The sequence below is a fragment of the Acanthochromis polyacanthus genome, chromosome 2 (assembly GCF_021347895.1).
Source record: "Acanthochromis polyacanthus isolate Apoly-LR-REF ecotype Palm Island chromosome 2, KAUST_Apoly_ChrSc, whole genome shotgun sequence".
Taxonomy (NCBI): domain Eukaryota; kingdom Metazoa; phylum Chordata; class Actinopteri; family Pomacentridae; genus Acanthochromis; species Acanthochromis polyacanthus.
Window position 1 is genome coordinate 46,331,730 of NC_067114.1, and position 16,539 is coordinate 46,348,268.

At 36.4% G+C, this 16,539-nt stretch overlaps 1 protein-coding gene across 1 annotated transcript in view; it reads right to left on the bottom strand.

The window, feature by feature from the left end:
* dis3l (DIS3 like exosome 3'-5' exoribonuclease) overlaps positions 1-16,539 on the bottom strand; it is a 48,024-nt gene that overhangs the window by 8,835 nt on the left and 22,650 nt on the right. The window contains exons 5-12 of the mRNA XM_022208745.2: positions 13,553-13,720; positions 12,040-12,118; positions 11,482-11,658; positions 10,541-10,710; positions 9,028-9,189; positions 7,188-7,438; positions 3,097-3,189; positions 2,739-3,027 (exon numbers count right to left, since the gene is read on the bottom strand). Coding sequence (XP_022064437.2) covers positions 2,739-3,027; positions 3,097-3,189; positions 7,188-7,438; positions 9,028-9,189; positions 10,541-10,710; positions 11,482-11,658; positions 12,040-12,118; positions 13,553-13,720 — 1,389 coding nt within the window. The remainder of the gene's footprint in view (positions 1-2,738; positions 3,028-3,096; positions 3,190-7,187; positions 7,439-9,027; positions 9,190-10,540; positions 10,711-11,481; positions 11,659-12,039; positions 12,119-13,552; positions 13,721-16,539) is intronic.

Sequence of the window (16,539 nt, forward strand, 5' to 3'; positions counted from 1 at the left end):
TGGATCCTGTTTGCGGTGATTTAGCCTCTTTTTTGTGTTTTTTTTTGTAGAAATTTGGTATTTTTTGCACTAATTTTGCATCCGTTTGTTGTAGTTTTGCCCTTTTTGTGGTCATTTTGCATCTTCAAGGACCTAAAACTCTGGAACTATTCACAGTATGACGGTAGAACTCTGACCATTAATAAAGTTACCATAGGTAAAAAATCAGCTAATTCTGAGGTCAAAATCATGTTCCCAACACTTACTACAGCACTAATCTGCTGCTAAAAGTAGTCCTCACCAGATTCCTGACACTCCTTCATGTTTTCCTCCAATCTAACTGTATATTTTTGGGGCGTTTTAAAGATTTACGTGGTCGGCAGGATCCACAGAATATTGAGAGTTGATTTGTTGACAGGTGGGTGAATACAAAATGAGGCCGGCTCCGTCATAACGAACACTTTAAAACATTCAATGTTTCCATCACTGTTTCATGATCTGATCTGGGTACAGCTGCAGTGGAACAGAGCTTCTCTTCCTGCAGCAGCGTTCATAAATAACTCTGCAGTGTAGCCGGTCGATGGCATGCGCTGCGTTACGACGGTCTATCTGGATAACAGACGTCTTATTAGAGAGCAGCTTATAGATGAACAACAGCGGAGCTCGTACGAGGGTTTGACAGATGGCCGGCCAACCGTCGAAAATGAAAACTGTCAGCAGGTTCTGTGTTTATACAACCTGTACTCCAATATTCCCACTGAAATTACTTTCTGATCTGGTGTAGGATAAAACCAGAGAGGAAGACGTTCGGCTCGGCTGCCTGGATTTAAAAACACCTCCGTTCTATTAGTCAATACAATCAGCCATCAGTGTACCGGGTTCTTTTTGTTTCACGCCTTCATTCTGGAGAGGAAAATACAAGAAAATAAACTCGAAGAAGACGTCTCAACATGTTGCTCATCATTGAAATCATGTAGATGTATTAACGTTCTGCTGAAACAGCTTCCAAGTTCAGTTTCTTCTCCACATTACTAAGGATCAAACCGGAGCTGTGATGAATAATCAACCAATCAGCTGTTTACGATCAAATTAAATGCCAGCTATTTTAAAAATCCAACAATCAGTTGTTGTTTTTTGATTAAGAAATCCTCTGGTTGCAGCTTCTAAGATGTGAATAATTTCTGTTTTCTGTCCTCCTCTAATTACAGTAAACTGAATATCTTTGGGTTGTGAACAAAGGATTTGTCATCTTGGGTTTATGAAACACTGATAACATTTTTAACCATTTTGTGATATTTTAGTCTCAGAAAATGGTTCAAAGTGTCTTGAAACTTGTCCCAAAGGATTTCAAATTTGTCCAAAATGTCAAACACGTCTTCAAATTGACCCAAAATGAGTCCAAAATGAAGAAAACCTCCCAAAACGCTTCAACATCTGTTCAAAATAACTCAAAACCGGTCCCAAAACAATTTAAAAGGTCTTGAGACTCGAACAAAATGGCACAAAAAAGTCCAAAACGACTCATCAGGAATTGTGTCTAGAAGATTTTAGAGATTAAACAACTAATCGATTGATACAGAAAGTAATCAACAATGAAGACGATTGATAGCTGGAGCACTGATTTTACCCTAACGCACATTATTTACAGTGAAATATAAAATGCTGCTTTGATTCCTGGATTCTACATTTTAGATTAAAGTTGATTAATTCAGAAAATAATCAAAACATTGTTTGACAATCAATAGAATTGTTAGCAGCAGCTTGGTCATCTTAACTTCACCCAAGATAACTTATTGTGTGGAATCTCAAGGTTTCAGTGAGATATCTACCAATCATGGCATCGATTAAACAGAAACAGAGAAGAATAAACAGTGGTGAAAGACGGTATAAACGTATTTCGAGGATTTGGCAAGATATCTACTGAATCATGGACAGCAGTAACGATTAAGCAGTCTATCTTTAGACTTTAGACATAAAACTGATTTGGTGTCAGTTTTTACCAGTACTCAGATGTGTTTTGCATCTTGAAAATGTCCTGTGTTGATCTGCTGTACCTGTCAAACGATTCAAAAATTGTCCAGAATGTCTGGAAACTTGTCCCAAATGACAAAAAACTCTTTAAAATGACTCAAATCCTGTCGTCAGCGATTCAAAACAAGTCCAAAATGTCCTGAACGTTTCTCCAAAATGACCCAGAAATTTGTCAAAACTTGTCGGTGGTATAAAATAGTAGAAATGTATCTTGAAGATTCAGTGAGACACCTACCGAATCAAGGCAAGCTTTAACGACCAAACAGAACCAGAGAAGAAGAAACGGTGGTAAAAGATGGCGTAAACGTAGCTTGAGGTTTCAGTAAGATATCTACCAAATCATGGAAAGCTGCATGGCTTGTATCGCTACTGAGTCACAGGAAGCAACAATAACAGAACCAGAGAAAGTAAATGGTGCCAAATGACAAAGACCTCTTCAAAACAACCCAAACCCTGTCCGAAACAATTCAAAACAAGTCCAAAATGTCTTAAAAGTTTCTCCAAAATGAACCAAAATTTGTCAAAACTTGTCAGTGGTGTAAAATGGTAGAAACACATCTTGAAGATTCAGTAAGATATCTACCAACTTATGGCACTGATTAAACAGAACCACAGAAGAATAAACGGTGGTAAAAGATGGTAGAATCTGGCTCGTATCTCTACTGGACCATGTGGAGCAACGACCACTAACCAGAACCAGAGGACAGTGAACACTGGACCCGTCCTACCTCCACCCCCTCCAGCTCCAGAGCTCCTCCTCGGTCCCTCTGAGCTCTCAGGTGACGGGCTATGTGAGTCAGCATCTCCAGAGCCTGGGTGAGTTCTGCTAACTTGGCGTCCTTCTCTTCAGAACCGACCTGTTCCAGCTCCGGTACGTCGGCCGGTTCCCCGTTGAGCAGCGCCTGGGCCAGCTCGTAGTGCAGCTGGTAGGAGGACCGGATCAGCGTCCGCCCGAACCACACCTTGTTGACGGCCAGAGTGTGAGCGTCCAGCTCCCACATGACGCTCATCGCATACCTGAGAGTGAACGGACAGGATGAGTTCAGGTGTTTCAGACCGAGCAGAACCTCATGGAGACGAACCCACCTGTCGACTCCCCCCAGCAGGGAGCAGAGGTCTGAGCTGAGCACCGCCGGCAGCATGTCGTAGCGCCGGTCGGCCAGGTAGTAGGTGGTTGCCCTGGCAACAGAGGAAACAAGACAGCAGCTTCAGAAAGGCTGGACCACAAGAATAAAGAACACTGTGTTTCCCTCTGACATCAGACTCTTAATCAGGAGTCTATTTTAACTATAATAATATCAACAAAAATCCAGAAAAACACATCATCTAACAGTTAGAGATTAATCACCTACTACCTCATGACAGTCTGCGGTCTATTGCATATTCTGTTTTATTATTTACATTTTTTCCCCCACTTTTTTCAATTTTATTTATTTATTTTTCTATTTTTTAGTTTACTTTATTATGTTTAATTTTACATTTTTATTTTTGCATTTATTACATTTTTCTTGCTTTTTTCAGACTGGAGGAAATCCAAAACACTCATTTAGGTGTTTCATTTCTATTTTATTATTTCTTTATTTTGTTTTTGTTTTTTGTTGTATTTCACTTTTTATTCAGACTGGTGGAAAGAAAACGAAAATGGCACGAAAATTTGGTTCTTGCACTGACAAAGTGAAGATGTTGTTTAAATCATATATCACGCCTTTGTACACTGCTCACCTTTGGACTAAGTACAAGAAAGGAACATTACAAAGACTGCAGGCGGCCTACAATGACGCCTTGCGTGTTCTTCTTAGGAGACCAAGATGGGCTAGTGTGAGTGAGATGTTTGTCTCAGCCGGAATTAACACTCTGCAAGCTACACTGCGTAAGATGATGTACAGTTTTATTTGTAGACTGAATACCTCAAATAATGAAGTGATTGTGTCACTGGTGAATATTGGCTGTAGTGCCACTCGCTATCAGTCTGGGATGGGGAAGCACTGGTACAGCTGTCTCTTTAAAGGGACGTTTTAACTGTTTTTGATTGTATCTTTTCTGTGTCTTGTGGTGTCTTTGTTTTTATGGGGTGTGTATTTGGACCCAGTGTCTGGAATAAAGCTGAATTGAATTGAATTGAAAACATCCAAAACACACACTTAGGTGTTTATTTTTATATTTTATTAATTCTTTATTCTTTTTTTTGTATTTTATTTGCTTAATTTTTTTCAACTATTTTATTATTTTTAAATTTACATTTTGCTTTATTTTTTTTTTTTGCTTTTTTAAAATTCAGACTGGTGAAAAACAAACAAACATCCCAAACACACATTTAGATATTTATGTTTATATTTTATAATTTCTTTATTGTATTATTATTTTTTGTGTTTTATTTTATATTCAGACTGGTGGAAAGAAAACATCAAAAACACAAATTTAGGTGTTTATTTAGATTTTTTATTAATTCTTTATTCTATTATTATTTTTGTATTTTATTTGCTTTGTTTTTAAATTATTATTTTTTAATTTTACATTTTCATTATTTATTTATTTTTTCTTGCTTTTTTTAAATTAAAAACAAACATCCAAAACACACATTTAGGTGTTTATTTTTATATTTTATGATTTCTTTATTGTATTATCTTTTTTATTTTCTATTTAGACTGGTGGAAAGAAAACATCCAAAACACAAATTTAGGTGTTTATTTAGATTTTATTAATTCTATTATAATTTTTGTTATTCTATTTGCTTTATTTTTTTATTTTTTTGTTTTAGAATTTTTATTTCTTGTTTTTTTTTCTATTTTTTGTTGTATTATTTCTAATTTCACATTTTCCTTTTTATTTATTTTTTTCTTGCTTTGTTTTTTTATTCAGACTGATGGAAAGAAAATTTTTATATTTTAATATTTCTTTATTTTATTATTATTTTTTGTATTCATTTTGTGTTTTATTTTTGTATTTTTTTATTTTACTATTATTTTGTTTCTATTTATTATTCTATTTTTAAAATTTCTACGCATCTCTTTTTAAATCTATTTTGTACTTGCATTTATATTGTATATTTCGTTGTGGTTAGGGAAGAAAGAATTTCAGAGTACAGGGAGGCAAACATGTTTCTTTATTGTTGAACCTTAATTTCCTACTTCCTGTATTCAGTAGATCAAATACTGTATTGAATTTGGCCTTTTTTGTGATTTCATAACACTCTATCATGTGCTGTCACTTCTCAGGCTTTGGGATATTCTGCTCAGTTTTTTTTCCCCAGACCCCAGGTTTTCTTTCCCCAGAAAGAAAACCTCCAAAACTCACATTCAGGTGTTTCTTTGACCACAGTTTGTGTGTCTGGGTCTGAAGTTTTCCTCCAGTCCGTCTGTATTCTGAAGGTTTCTACAGAAGCTGTTTGCTCATATTTCATTCACAGCCTGATTTATAGAACGTTTTATTCCTCAGAACACAGTGAAGAATGATTTCTCGTCTGGCTGTTGACAGTATTTTCTGATTTATGGGGAGATAAACAGATAAACAAAGTCTCCTCTGTAAAAACCTTTGGCTTTAACGCGTCAGAAAAAGGAAACTGGAATTCTGAAGCTGCTTTGTGTCCAGTTTTACATAAATAACACCACATCTGCATATTTAAACATTAAACTGCATAAATCCTGTAATATGAAGACGTTTATTGTCTCTAATAGTTCTGACCAGCCACCTACCAACAGCTGAGCTGAGCCTTAAAGTTCACCCAGAATGACCTTTTTAAAGTTTTCTCTGAAACAGAAACACATCCACAGAACCAGTGACTGTTCACACCAAGATACATCCCATAATACTGCTACTCAATGCTAGTTATACAGAAAATACACAAAAAACAGATTTCTTCTTCAGACTGTGGCACCTGGATGGATGGAAAACTGCTCTGGTGTCAGTTTTAACCAGAACTCAGATGTGTCTATGTGCTGGACCGATGACTTAAAAACTGTCCAAAATCATTTAAAGCTTGTCCAAAATGTCTTGAAATTTGTTCTAAATGAAAAAAAATCTCTTCAAAATGATTATGATTTCCTAAACTATTTCCTAAAGCTTTATGTGTTGGACTTTCTCTAAAATGACCCAATATGCATCAGAACTCGTCTAAACCGATTCAAAACGTGCCCCAAATTACTTCAAAAGTGTCCAAAACCTCCCAAAACACTTCAATGTCTGTTCAGAATCACTCAAAACGTGTTCCAAACGATTCAAAACATGACCAAAATGTCTGGAAACCTGTACAAAATGACTCGGTATTCACCTAAAATGACTAAAGTTTTCTTTTTAGCCTTTTTACAGCTATTTAATGATAGATGCAGTGCAGACAGGGACAGGAAAGGAGGGAGAGGAGTGGGGTTGGGACACACACACACACACACACACACACACACACACACACACACACACACACACACACACACACACACACACACACACACACACACACACACACACACACACACACACACACAGCAAAGGGCCGCGAGCAGGAACCCGGTCCGCTGCATTAGGGATCAACCCCTGTACATGGGTCGCCCCCTTAACCTGTTGAGCTATCCAGGCACCCAAAATTACTCAGAAGTTGGTCAAAATGACTCATTACTAGTTCAAACTGACTCTGCAGTTAATCAAACTGACTAAAAACTTTCTCAAAATGATTCAAAATGTGTCCAAAATGAGTCATTATTCTTCTAAAATAACTCCGTATTTGACCAAAATTACTCAAAATTGTCAAAAATGACTCCGTATTCGTACAAAATGACTCACATTTGTCCAAAATGACTCAATTTGTCTAAAATGACTCAAAATTCTCCCAAATGACTCAGTATTCATCTAAAATAACTCAAGATTTGTCCAGAAAGACTCATAATTGTCCGAAGTTGTCAAAAATGACTCAGTTTTTGTCCAGAAAGACTCAAAATTTTCCTAAATGACTTGGCATTTGTTCAAAATAACTCAAAATTGTACAAAATGACTCAGGTGTCCAAAATGACTCGACAGTTGATCAAAATCACTAAAAACGTTCTCAAAATGACTCATATTTGTCCTAAACAATTTTAAAAATGTTAAAATGACTGTAAACTCCTCCTAAATGACTCGCTGTTTGTCCGAAATGACTCAGCATTCTTCGTCTAACGTCTCGTCTCGATAACCTCCGGCCTCCTCCTCACCTCGTTCTTGCCTCCAGGTCGGTCAGAGAACCTTCCTGAACAAAGTGCGTGACGTCGGCGATGTGGACTCCCAGCTCCAGCAGCGTTCCATCAGCCAGGCGTCGCACCGACAGCGTGTCGTCCACGTCCTCGCAGCCCCGCGGGTCGATGCTGAACACCAGGTGAGTCCCTCTGAGGTCCCTGCGCCGCCTCACCTGCACCGGATCCACCTTCCACGGCTTCTCAGGAGAGTTCAGCGGCATCTCTCTGAGCTGAAGACACATGGAGAGGTTACACGAGGAGCCCAGAGTCTGAGGGAGCAGCCGAGCGTCGCCACGGCATGAATAATTGAATTAGTTTGTGCTCTGAGCTGAGAGGAGGCCATCAGATGTTTGTGTGCTGAGATTCTGCACCGGAGGCCATTATTTAGGGAATAAAGTGAGGAATGTGAGCAGAAAGGAAAGATGATTTAACCCTCAGCGTCCCTGGACTGTCCTCTGATTACAGGAACACGGAGGTCATTCTATTATTCTAGTGCAGAGCAGCTTTAATGTGAATCATCAGTTCTTTACAGAGAAAAGAGCAGAAAAACCCATCAGCTCAACCCTGAGACAGTCACTTATATTCATTTCAAAGAGCTGCTTTCTGCTCATTCACAGCCTTAGAATTAGGTTTTAATGGACTGTTTGGACATATTTACATGCTTTAATGTTCAATAACTAACTACTGCATTTTCTGTCCTTTCTTGTTGTCATTTTCAATCTACTTTTGTTGTTTTTTGTCTCATTTTTTCATCATTTTTTGTCACTTTCAAACTTTTCTTGTTGCTTTTTTGTAATTTTTTGGCATTTTAAATTTATTTTGATGTTTTTTGTCTAATTTTTCATCATTTTCAATCTCTTGTTGTTATTTTTCCTGATTTTTTTGTCATTTTCAATATTTTTGTTGCTTTTTGTCTATTTTTTGTCATTTTCAATGTCTTTCTTGCTTTGTCTAATATTCTGTCATTTTCAGTCTATTTTTTGCTTTTTTATCTCATTTTCCATCATTTTTAGTCATTTTCAATCTATTTTTGTTGTTTTTTTCATCATTTTTTTAGTCATTTTCAATCTATTTTTGTTGTTTTTTCATCATTTTTTAGTCATTTTCAATCTATTTTGTTGGATTTGTCTCATTCTTTGTAATTTTCTATCTATTTTTGTTGTTTTTGTCTATTTTTTAAAATCATTTTCAATCTCTTTTGAACCATGTAATTACAGATGAGTTATCAGTTCCCTAAATTTGCCCTTCAGAAATCTCTTCTCTGCAGGATTAATCAGGTAAAGTGGAGGAGACGCTGCCTTAAAGACTGAAATCAGGGCACAAAGTAACACAGAAAGGGGAGATTTCTGCCTCTCTGAGTACAGATTCTGCACATCAGCGGGTTAACAGACGTATTTGTAGTTGTATTTCTGGGTTCTACTAGAATCTGTTTACCTACTTTAACGTTCAAACATGTTATTTTTCCCTCATTCTGTACATTACTGCAGCTCTTCTCAGTCTAAATGCTGTTTTAGATCATTTCTCTGTCAGGATAAACTTAAAAATGATCCATAATGAGTGATATTTGTCTAAAATGAAAAAAATAATGAAAATTACTTCGCATTAATTGTTAAAAATTATTCAAAAATTGCCCAGAATGACTCAAAATTTGTTTAGAATGATCAGCAGTTTGCAGAAAATGTCCAGAATGACTGTAATTGAACTTTGCAGAGCTTTTAAATGCTCAGAAAGCAGCTCTACCCTGAAGAAAGAGGAACCATAAAGCAGAGAATGGACTCTTCTGTTGCTGCTGAATCAAACTGAACCTCAGATTTCTGACCTGAGCGTCTGAGAAGGGAGGAACGTGGATGCAGTTCTCCATCAGGATGGTCTGGACCTCCGTCTCCAGCTCTCCGGCTCGACCCAGAACCCGAACGCTGTGTCCGTTGGGATACAGAGAGGTGCTGTCCCAGGAGTCCATCCGGACCACCACCCTGTGGTCCTGGAGGGGAATCAGACACGTTCCTTTATTCACAACGATAGGAAGCTTCCTTTAGCACAACTTCACCTCATTAAACATCAGCTGAACGATTTACTCAGCCTCTTCTTACAATACAAAACACATTATTCTACCAGGATTACACCGGTGTATATTATAGAAATTCATGGATACTTTTACATTTTATTCCTCTCAACCCCAAAATGTTGGCGGGTTTCAGGTTTCCTTTAAACAAAAAGACAAAGTGACACCATTTATCAGCCAAGAACTGTGGAGACACAAAGATTTATAGGTTTGTGACTCAATATCTGTCCAAAATGACTCAAAAGTTCATCAAACTGAAGAAAAACTTTCCCAGAATGACTCACCCAAAATTTGTCCAAATAAATTTGTCAAAAATAACAAAAAATCTGATGAAAAAGACTGAAATTCTGCCCAAACTGACTCAGAATTAGTCTAAAATAATTATGAAGTTGTCCAGAAAGACAAAAATGTGACCAGAATGACTCAAAATTTGATGAAACTACCTGAAATTTGTCCAAATAACTTAAAATAGTGATGCAGAATTTGTTCAAAATGACAAAAACCTGAAGAAATTGACTTAAATCCTGTCCAAAATGAGTAAAAATGAGTCCAAAATAATCCTGAATTTGTTCAAAATGACAAAAACACGATCAAAATTACTTAAATTTGTCAGATGTGATCAAAATTTGCTCAAAACGTCTTACTAGTAGTCCAAAATTACTCACTATTTGTCCTAAATTACTCAGATTAGTCCAAAATTACTCGTCAAAAATTACCCGAAATTTGTCCAGAAAACTAAAAATGGTGTGAAGCGACGCAGAATTTGTTAAAATGACAAAACCCTGAACAAAATGACTTAAATTCTGTCCAAATTGACTAAAAATTTGTCTAAAATGAGTCAGAATTTGTCCAAAATGACAAAAACTTGATCAAAGTGACTTGAATTTGTCAAAGTGGCTCAAATGTATTTTCTAAACCCTTGAACGAATCACCAGTGATGTGGACAAACTCAACCACATTTCAGCTTAAAATCCCCTCACTGCATTTCATTTTATTTTGTGTCATTTAAAAATCACAAATAAATAAACTGTTCTGCGGTCGCTGCTACAAATGTGAAGCCTTTAGGAAGTTTTTTGTAAAAAAAACTAAACTTGTTTTATTAGAGAATCTCACTCAATCATTGAAAGTGACAGAAAATGTCAAATAATGTTCACAGACTGTTAATAAACTGAGAATCTGAAGCCACTTTATGGGTCATTTTTGCATTTTTTAAAAAGGAATCAGGACTTTTAACCCTGCTGACTGCTCTCGGTGTTTCCGTGAATCCGACCTGCAGAGCTTCAGCCTGCTGCGTGCTGATCCGGATCTTGGGGATGCGACGGTCCCACGGGATCGCCAGGATCCGCTGAGAGTTCCTGCTCTGGTTCTGAGTCCCGTCTCTGGTGGGGAAAGTCACCACGTAGTCCCTCCAGTTCCTCTGCAGGATCCCCACCACACGGCCTTCAGTAAGGGTTTATAGTCACACGTCAGTCAGTGGAAAGACAGAGGAATTAAAAATGAATGCCTCAGTGGTCATCCAAACTGACAAAAACTTTATCAAATGATTTCAATTTGTCCTAAGTGATTCACTAGTTGTCCAAAATGACTCAAAAAATGGCCGAAAAGACAAAAAAATTGTCCAAAATGACTCAAAAATGGCCAACAAGACAAAAAAAATTGTCCAAAATGATTCAGATAAGTTCAAAACAACTCATTATTTGTCCAAAAGTCCTCAGAATTTGTCAAAAAACTATCCAAAATGTGTCCAAACAATTTATAGTGATGCAGAATCTGTTAAAAATGACAACTGATCAAAATGACTCAAACTTTGTTAAAATTAACTCATTAGTCCAACGCAATTCAGAATTTGTCCAAAATGACAAAAACTTGATCAAAATGTCTCACTGTTCATCCAAAATTACTCACAATATGTCAGAAAATTACCCAACATTTGTCCAAACAACTTAAAAGTGATGCAAAATTTGTTAAAAATGAGAAAAACCTGATCAAAATGACTTAAATTTGTCTAAAATGACTCACAATTATTCAAAATGACAGGAAAAACTTGATCAAAATGACTATAAACATTCTCAAAATGACTCACGATTAGTCCAAAATTACCCAGAATTTGTCCAAATAACTTCAAATGATTTAAAGTGATGCAGAATTTGTTAAAGCTGACAAAAAAAAGATCAAACTGACTCAGAATTAGTCCAAAAATGTCGGTCCTACCTGTCGGCATGGCGCTGCTGTCGTCGTCCTCGGTCTTCTCGTCTCCTTGTCCTTCGGTCAGAGACGTCGTCCTTCCTCTCCACTCGCTCTTCGGCAGCAGCTCCACCACGACCACGTCGCCGTGCACGGCTCGGTTACGATGCTTACCGCCGAACACCAACACGTCTGAGCTCAGATCTGAGGAAACAGGAAGCAGAGGTTTTAGACTGAACGCTACATCTATTTTCATCAACAAACCCGAGAGACACGATTGTTGAGTTGACCTAAGCTTTTATGCCAGTATTTATGGACATTTCAGTTTGTAGTAGAACAGATTTAAAATTACAGAGCAGAGTCTGGACAACGTTGGTGGTAAAATGTGGACAAACTGAAACTGTCAGACTGTTAGACTCCGGTCCGTTAAAGTCCGTGTAGTTCAGACTTGTGCTGTTAAAAGTGATATTTTACTGCTAAAGGAGTTCGTTCAGGCATGAAGAAGACACATCCAGATGAACAGGGAGGAGTTCCAGTCCTAGAGGAGCTTCAATAGATCAGATTTTAGCTGCTGTAGGTGTGTACCTGTGTTCCTGCTGGATAAACCCTCCGTGGTGATGAAAGCTTCGTTCTGCGCTCGATGTTTGCTCACATTCAGAGTTCCCTGATGGAAGGAAAACATTCATTCAGTCATCATTGATCTGTCATTAACAGGTGTTTGTGGAGGTTCAGGTACGTTTAATTCTCTTCAAAATGCAAAAACACCTTTATTTGAAATGAAAAGCTGATTCTCCAGACTTAAAATGGTTTATTAATTGAACACTGATACGAACTTTTGCTTTAATTCTTGAGGTCCATATATGATCTTAGGAAGGTCTGTACCTGAATGCAGCGTCCAGACTTCATACCTGGACTTCAGCAGGTAGATGTATCAACATTTGTCCAAAATGAGTTAAAATTAGGGCTGTAACTAACGACGCGTTGACTAATCGTCTGAGCACGATACGTCATCAAAGACGGAAGTGAGCGCGCAATGCAACAGAAATCACCGTCCAACCAGAGAACATGGACGGACATCGGCGATGCATCGTGCATGTATTGTGTATGCACGATGCAGCGATGCAGCTGATTTCTGTTGCATTGCGCGCTCACTTCTGCTTTGATGACGTATCGTGCTCAGACGATTAGTCAACGTGTCGTTAGTTGCAGCCCTAGTTAAAATCTATCCAAAATAAGTTCAAATACGTCTAAAATGACTCAAAAATTGTCCAAAATGAGCTAAAATATATCTAAAATGAGTTAAAATATGGCCAAAATAACTCAAAAACTGTCCAAAATAAGTTAAATATCTAAAATGAGTTAAAACATGTCCAAAAAACTCAAAAACTGTCTGAAATTAGTTAAATATGTCTAAAATCAGTTAAAATATGTCCAAAATGACTCAAAAACTGTCTGAAATTAGTTAAATATGTCTAAAATGAGTTAAAACATGTCCAAAAAACTCAAAAACTGTCTGAAATTAGTTAAATATGTCTAAAATCAGTTAAAATATGTCCAAAATGACTCAAAAACTGTCTGAAATTAGTTAAATATGTCTAAAATCAGTTAAAACATGTCCAAAAAACTCAAAAACTGTCTGAAATTAGTTAAATATGTCTAAAATCAGTTAAAATATGTCCAAAATGACTCAAAAACTGTCCACAATGAGTTAAAATATTTCCAAAATAACTCAAAAACTGTCCAAAATCAGTTAAAATATGTCCAAAATGACTCAAAAACTGTCCACAATGAGTTAAAATATTTCCAAAATAACTCAAAAACTGTCCAAAATCAGTTAAAATAAGTTTGAAATCACCCAAAATGTGTCCAAATAACTAAAAATGGTTTAAAGTGAAGCAGAATGTCTTACAAATGAAAAAAAACTTGATCAAAATGACTCAAATTCTGTCCATAATGTCTCACTATTTGTCCAAAATGAAGATGAAAAGCTGATTTATTTAAAATGGTTTGTTGGTTGAACACTCTGACGCTAACTGCTGCTTTAACTCTTATTATTTAGAGTCTATGGGTCCTTATATGATCTCAGGTAGGTCTGTACCTGGATGTAGCGTCCAGACTTGATTCCAGCCTCCAGGACTTCAGCAGGTAGATGCTCGCTGAACTCTTTCTGGGAGTCTTCGCCCTCCTTCTCCTGGAGAACCTGAGATATGGAGCTGTACAGTTCATGAGCCGCCTGCAGCTCCGGCCAGAAGTTCTGCAAATAATCCTGGAAATAAGAAACACACAAAGACCGGCAACAGATAAAAAACTGGTGATCTGGGTCTGACAGTAAGTGTTAATTACAGTCACATTCAGGCCTCTAATTTATAATAAATCAGTGTTTATAGAAGAATCTTTGGACATTTTAGGGACAAATTCAGCTGATGTAAAAGCAGGGAAACCCATAAAGCATCTGAATGCCTGTTTCCAAGTTTTCCTTTAATGACCTGCTGAAGAGTCAGATTCATGTTTTGACCTCCACCTCATTGATGTGAAGCAGAAAACGGACTGAGGCCTTCAATATGTTGGAATTTAAAACAAACACAGCGCCATTAAAGAAAAATTAATCCAAAGCTGAGCTGATTTATGGAGTAAAATGTGGTAAGAAGCCCAGAAATGGAGAGAAAAGGTCAGTTGTTGTCATAATTTATACGCCTCTGTATTTTTATAATTATATACGTATATAAATATGAGATTCATGTGGGACAATAACTGTAGGTAATCATCAGTTCAAAATGTGCTATTGTTGGTCTAAACGGCTAACTGGCTGACATTATGCTAAGCTAATAGCATTATTGCTAGTTAGCTTCAATCGTGGACTAGAGCAGGGCAGGAAAAGCATCCGTGTGGAAATTATGTTCATGTCAGTGATTTGAATTTCTTCAAATATAAGGTTGTTATCTTAAAGTCTAAATGACTCAAAAACTGTCCAAAATTAGTCACAATTTGTCCAAAATGAGTTAAAATATATAAAATATGACCCAAAACTGCCAAAAATGAGTTGAAATTAGTCTAAAATGAGTTAAAAACTGTCCAAAATGAGCCAAAATTTGCCCAAAATGAGTTAAATTTTGTCTAAAATGACTCAGATACTGTACAAAATGAGTCAAAAACTGTCCAAAGTGAGTCAGAAATTGTCCAAAATGAGTTACACTTTGTCTAAAATGACTCAGAAACTGTCCAAAATGAACTAAAAACCGTCCAAAGTGAGTCACAATTTATCCAGAGTTAAAATATATATAAAAAAAATGACCTAAAACTGCCAAAGAGGAGTTGAAATTTGTCTAAAATGAGTGAAAAACTGTCCAAAATAAGTCAAAATTTGCCCAAAATGAGTTAAATTTTGTCTAACATGACTCAGAAACTGTACAAAATGAGTCAAAAATGGTACAAAATGAGTAAAAATTTGACTAAAATGAGTCAAAAACTGTCCAAAGGGAGTCAAAATTAGTTCAAAATGAGTTCAAATATACATAAAATGACATAAAACTGTCAAGAATTAATTAAAATACGTTCAAAATGACTCAAAAACTATACAAAATGAGTAAAAAATGTGTCTAAAACAACTCAAAAATTGTCCAAATGCAGCCAAACGCTGCAGCGTGTTCATTTATTCAGCTCTTATTTCTATGCTGTGGTCGTCTCTGGACCCCTGAGCTGCAGCTGGAACATGATCGCCTCATAAAACCTTCAGAATAAACGGATAAAACGCTGAAGACAGAATAACATCTCAGAGACTGTTAACATGCAGATACGAGTGAATAAACGGCCGCTCTTTACTCAGAATAAACTGTTTGCTGAGTCTCCGTCGTAGCCTCTCGTGTTAGCGCTCCGTCGAGTCACACTTCATCAGAACTCCACTCCGGCCATAAAACTTTACTTTGTGAGCGTTTTTTCCTGAAGAATATTAGTTGTCAGGCGGCTCAGTGGAGCGGTGGAGAGCGGAGCGTGGCAATGCAAGATAACGAGGCGTCCTGAATAATCCAGAAAGGCTGCAGCAGGATTTAAGGAGGAAACACAGCACTGATGCTAACTGAACCTGCTGAGGTTTTCCTGCTGCTCGATCGTTCGCCTCCTCGTCCTCATACACCTGCTCTCTGATTATTTAATTATCTTACAGGAGGCACTTCATGATCCTGGTGTTTTAAAAGGGAGTTAAATGTGTCCAAAATGACTCAAGAAACTTCTTAAATTAGCTAAATATTTCCAAAATGACTCAAAAACTGTCCAAAATGAGTTAAAATTTTCAAAAATGACTGAAAATTTGTCCAAAAAGACTCAAAAACTCTTGAAAATGAGTTAAAATGTGTCCAAAATGACTCAAAAAACTTCTTAAATTAGCTAAAATATTTCTAAAATGGCTCAAAAACTGTCCAAAATTAGATAAATATGTCTAAAATGACTCAAACTGTCCAAAATGAGTTAAAATATGTCTAAAATGACTCAAAAAACTTCCTAAATGAGTTAAAATATTTCCAAAATGGCTCAAAAAATACGTATAAAATGACTCAAACTGTCCAAAATGAATTAATATATGTCTAAAATGATTAAAAACTGTCCAAAATGACTCAAAAAACATCCTAAATTAGCTAGAATATTTTCAAAATGACTCAAAAACTGTCCAAAATTAGATAAAATATGTCTAAAATGACTCAAACTGTCCAAAATGACTCAAAAACTGTCCAAAATGAGTTAAAATATGTCTAAAATGACTAAAAAAACTTCCTAAATGAGCTAAAATAAGTCCAATATGATTCAAAATTGTCCAAAATGAGTTAAAATTTTCAAAAATGACTGAAAATTTGTCCAAAAAAGACTCAAAAACTGTTGAAAATGACTTAAAAAGCTGTCCAAAATGACTCAAAAACTGGCCAAAATGAGTCAAAATTTGTCTAATATGACTCAAAACTCTTGAGGCCTTTTGTACTGTTGTTTTTGAATCATTGTGGACAATTCTTAATTCATTTTGGACCAATTTTAACTAATCTTGGACAGTTTTTGAGTCCTTTTAAAATGTTTTAACTAATTTTGGACAGTTTTTGATCC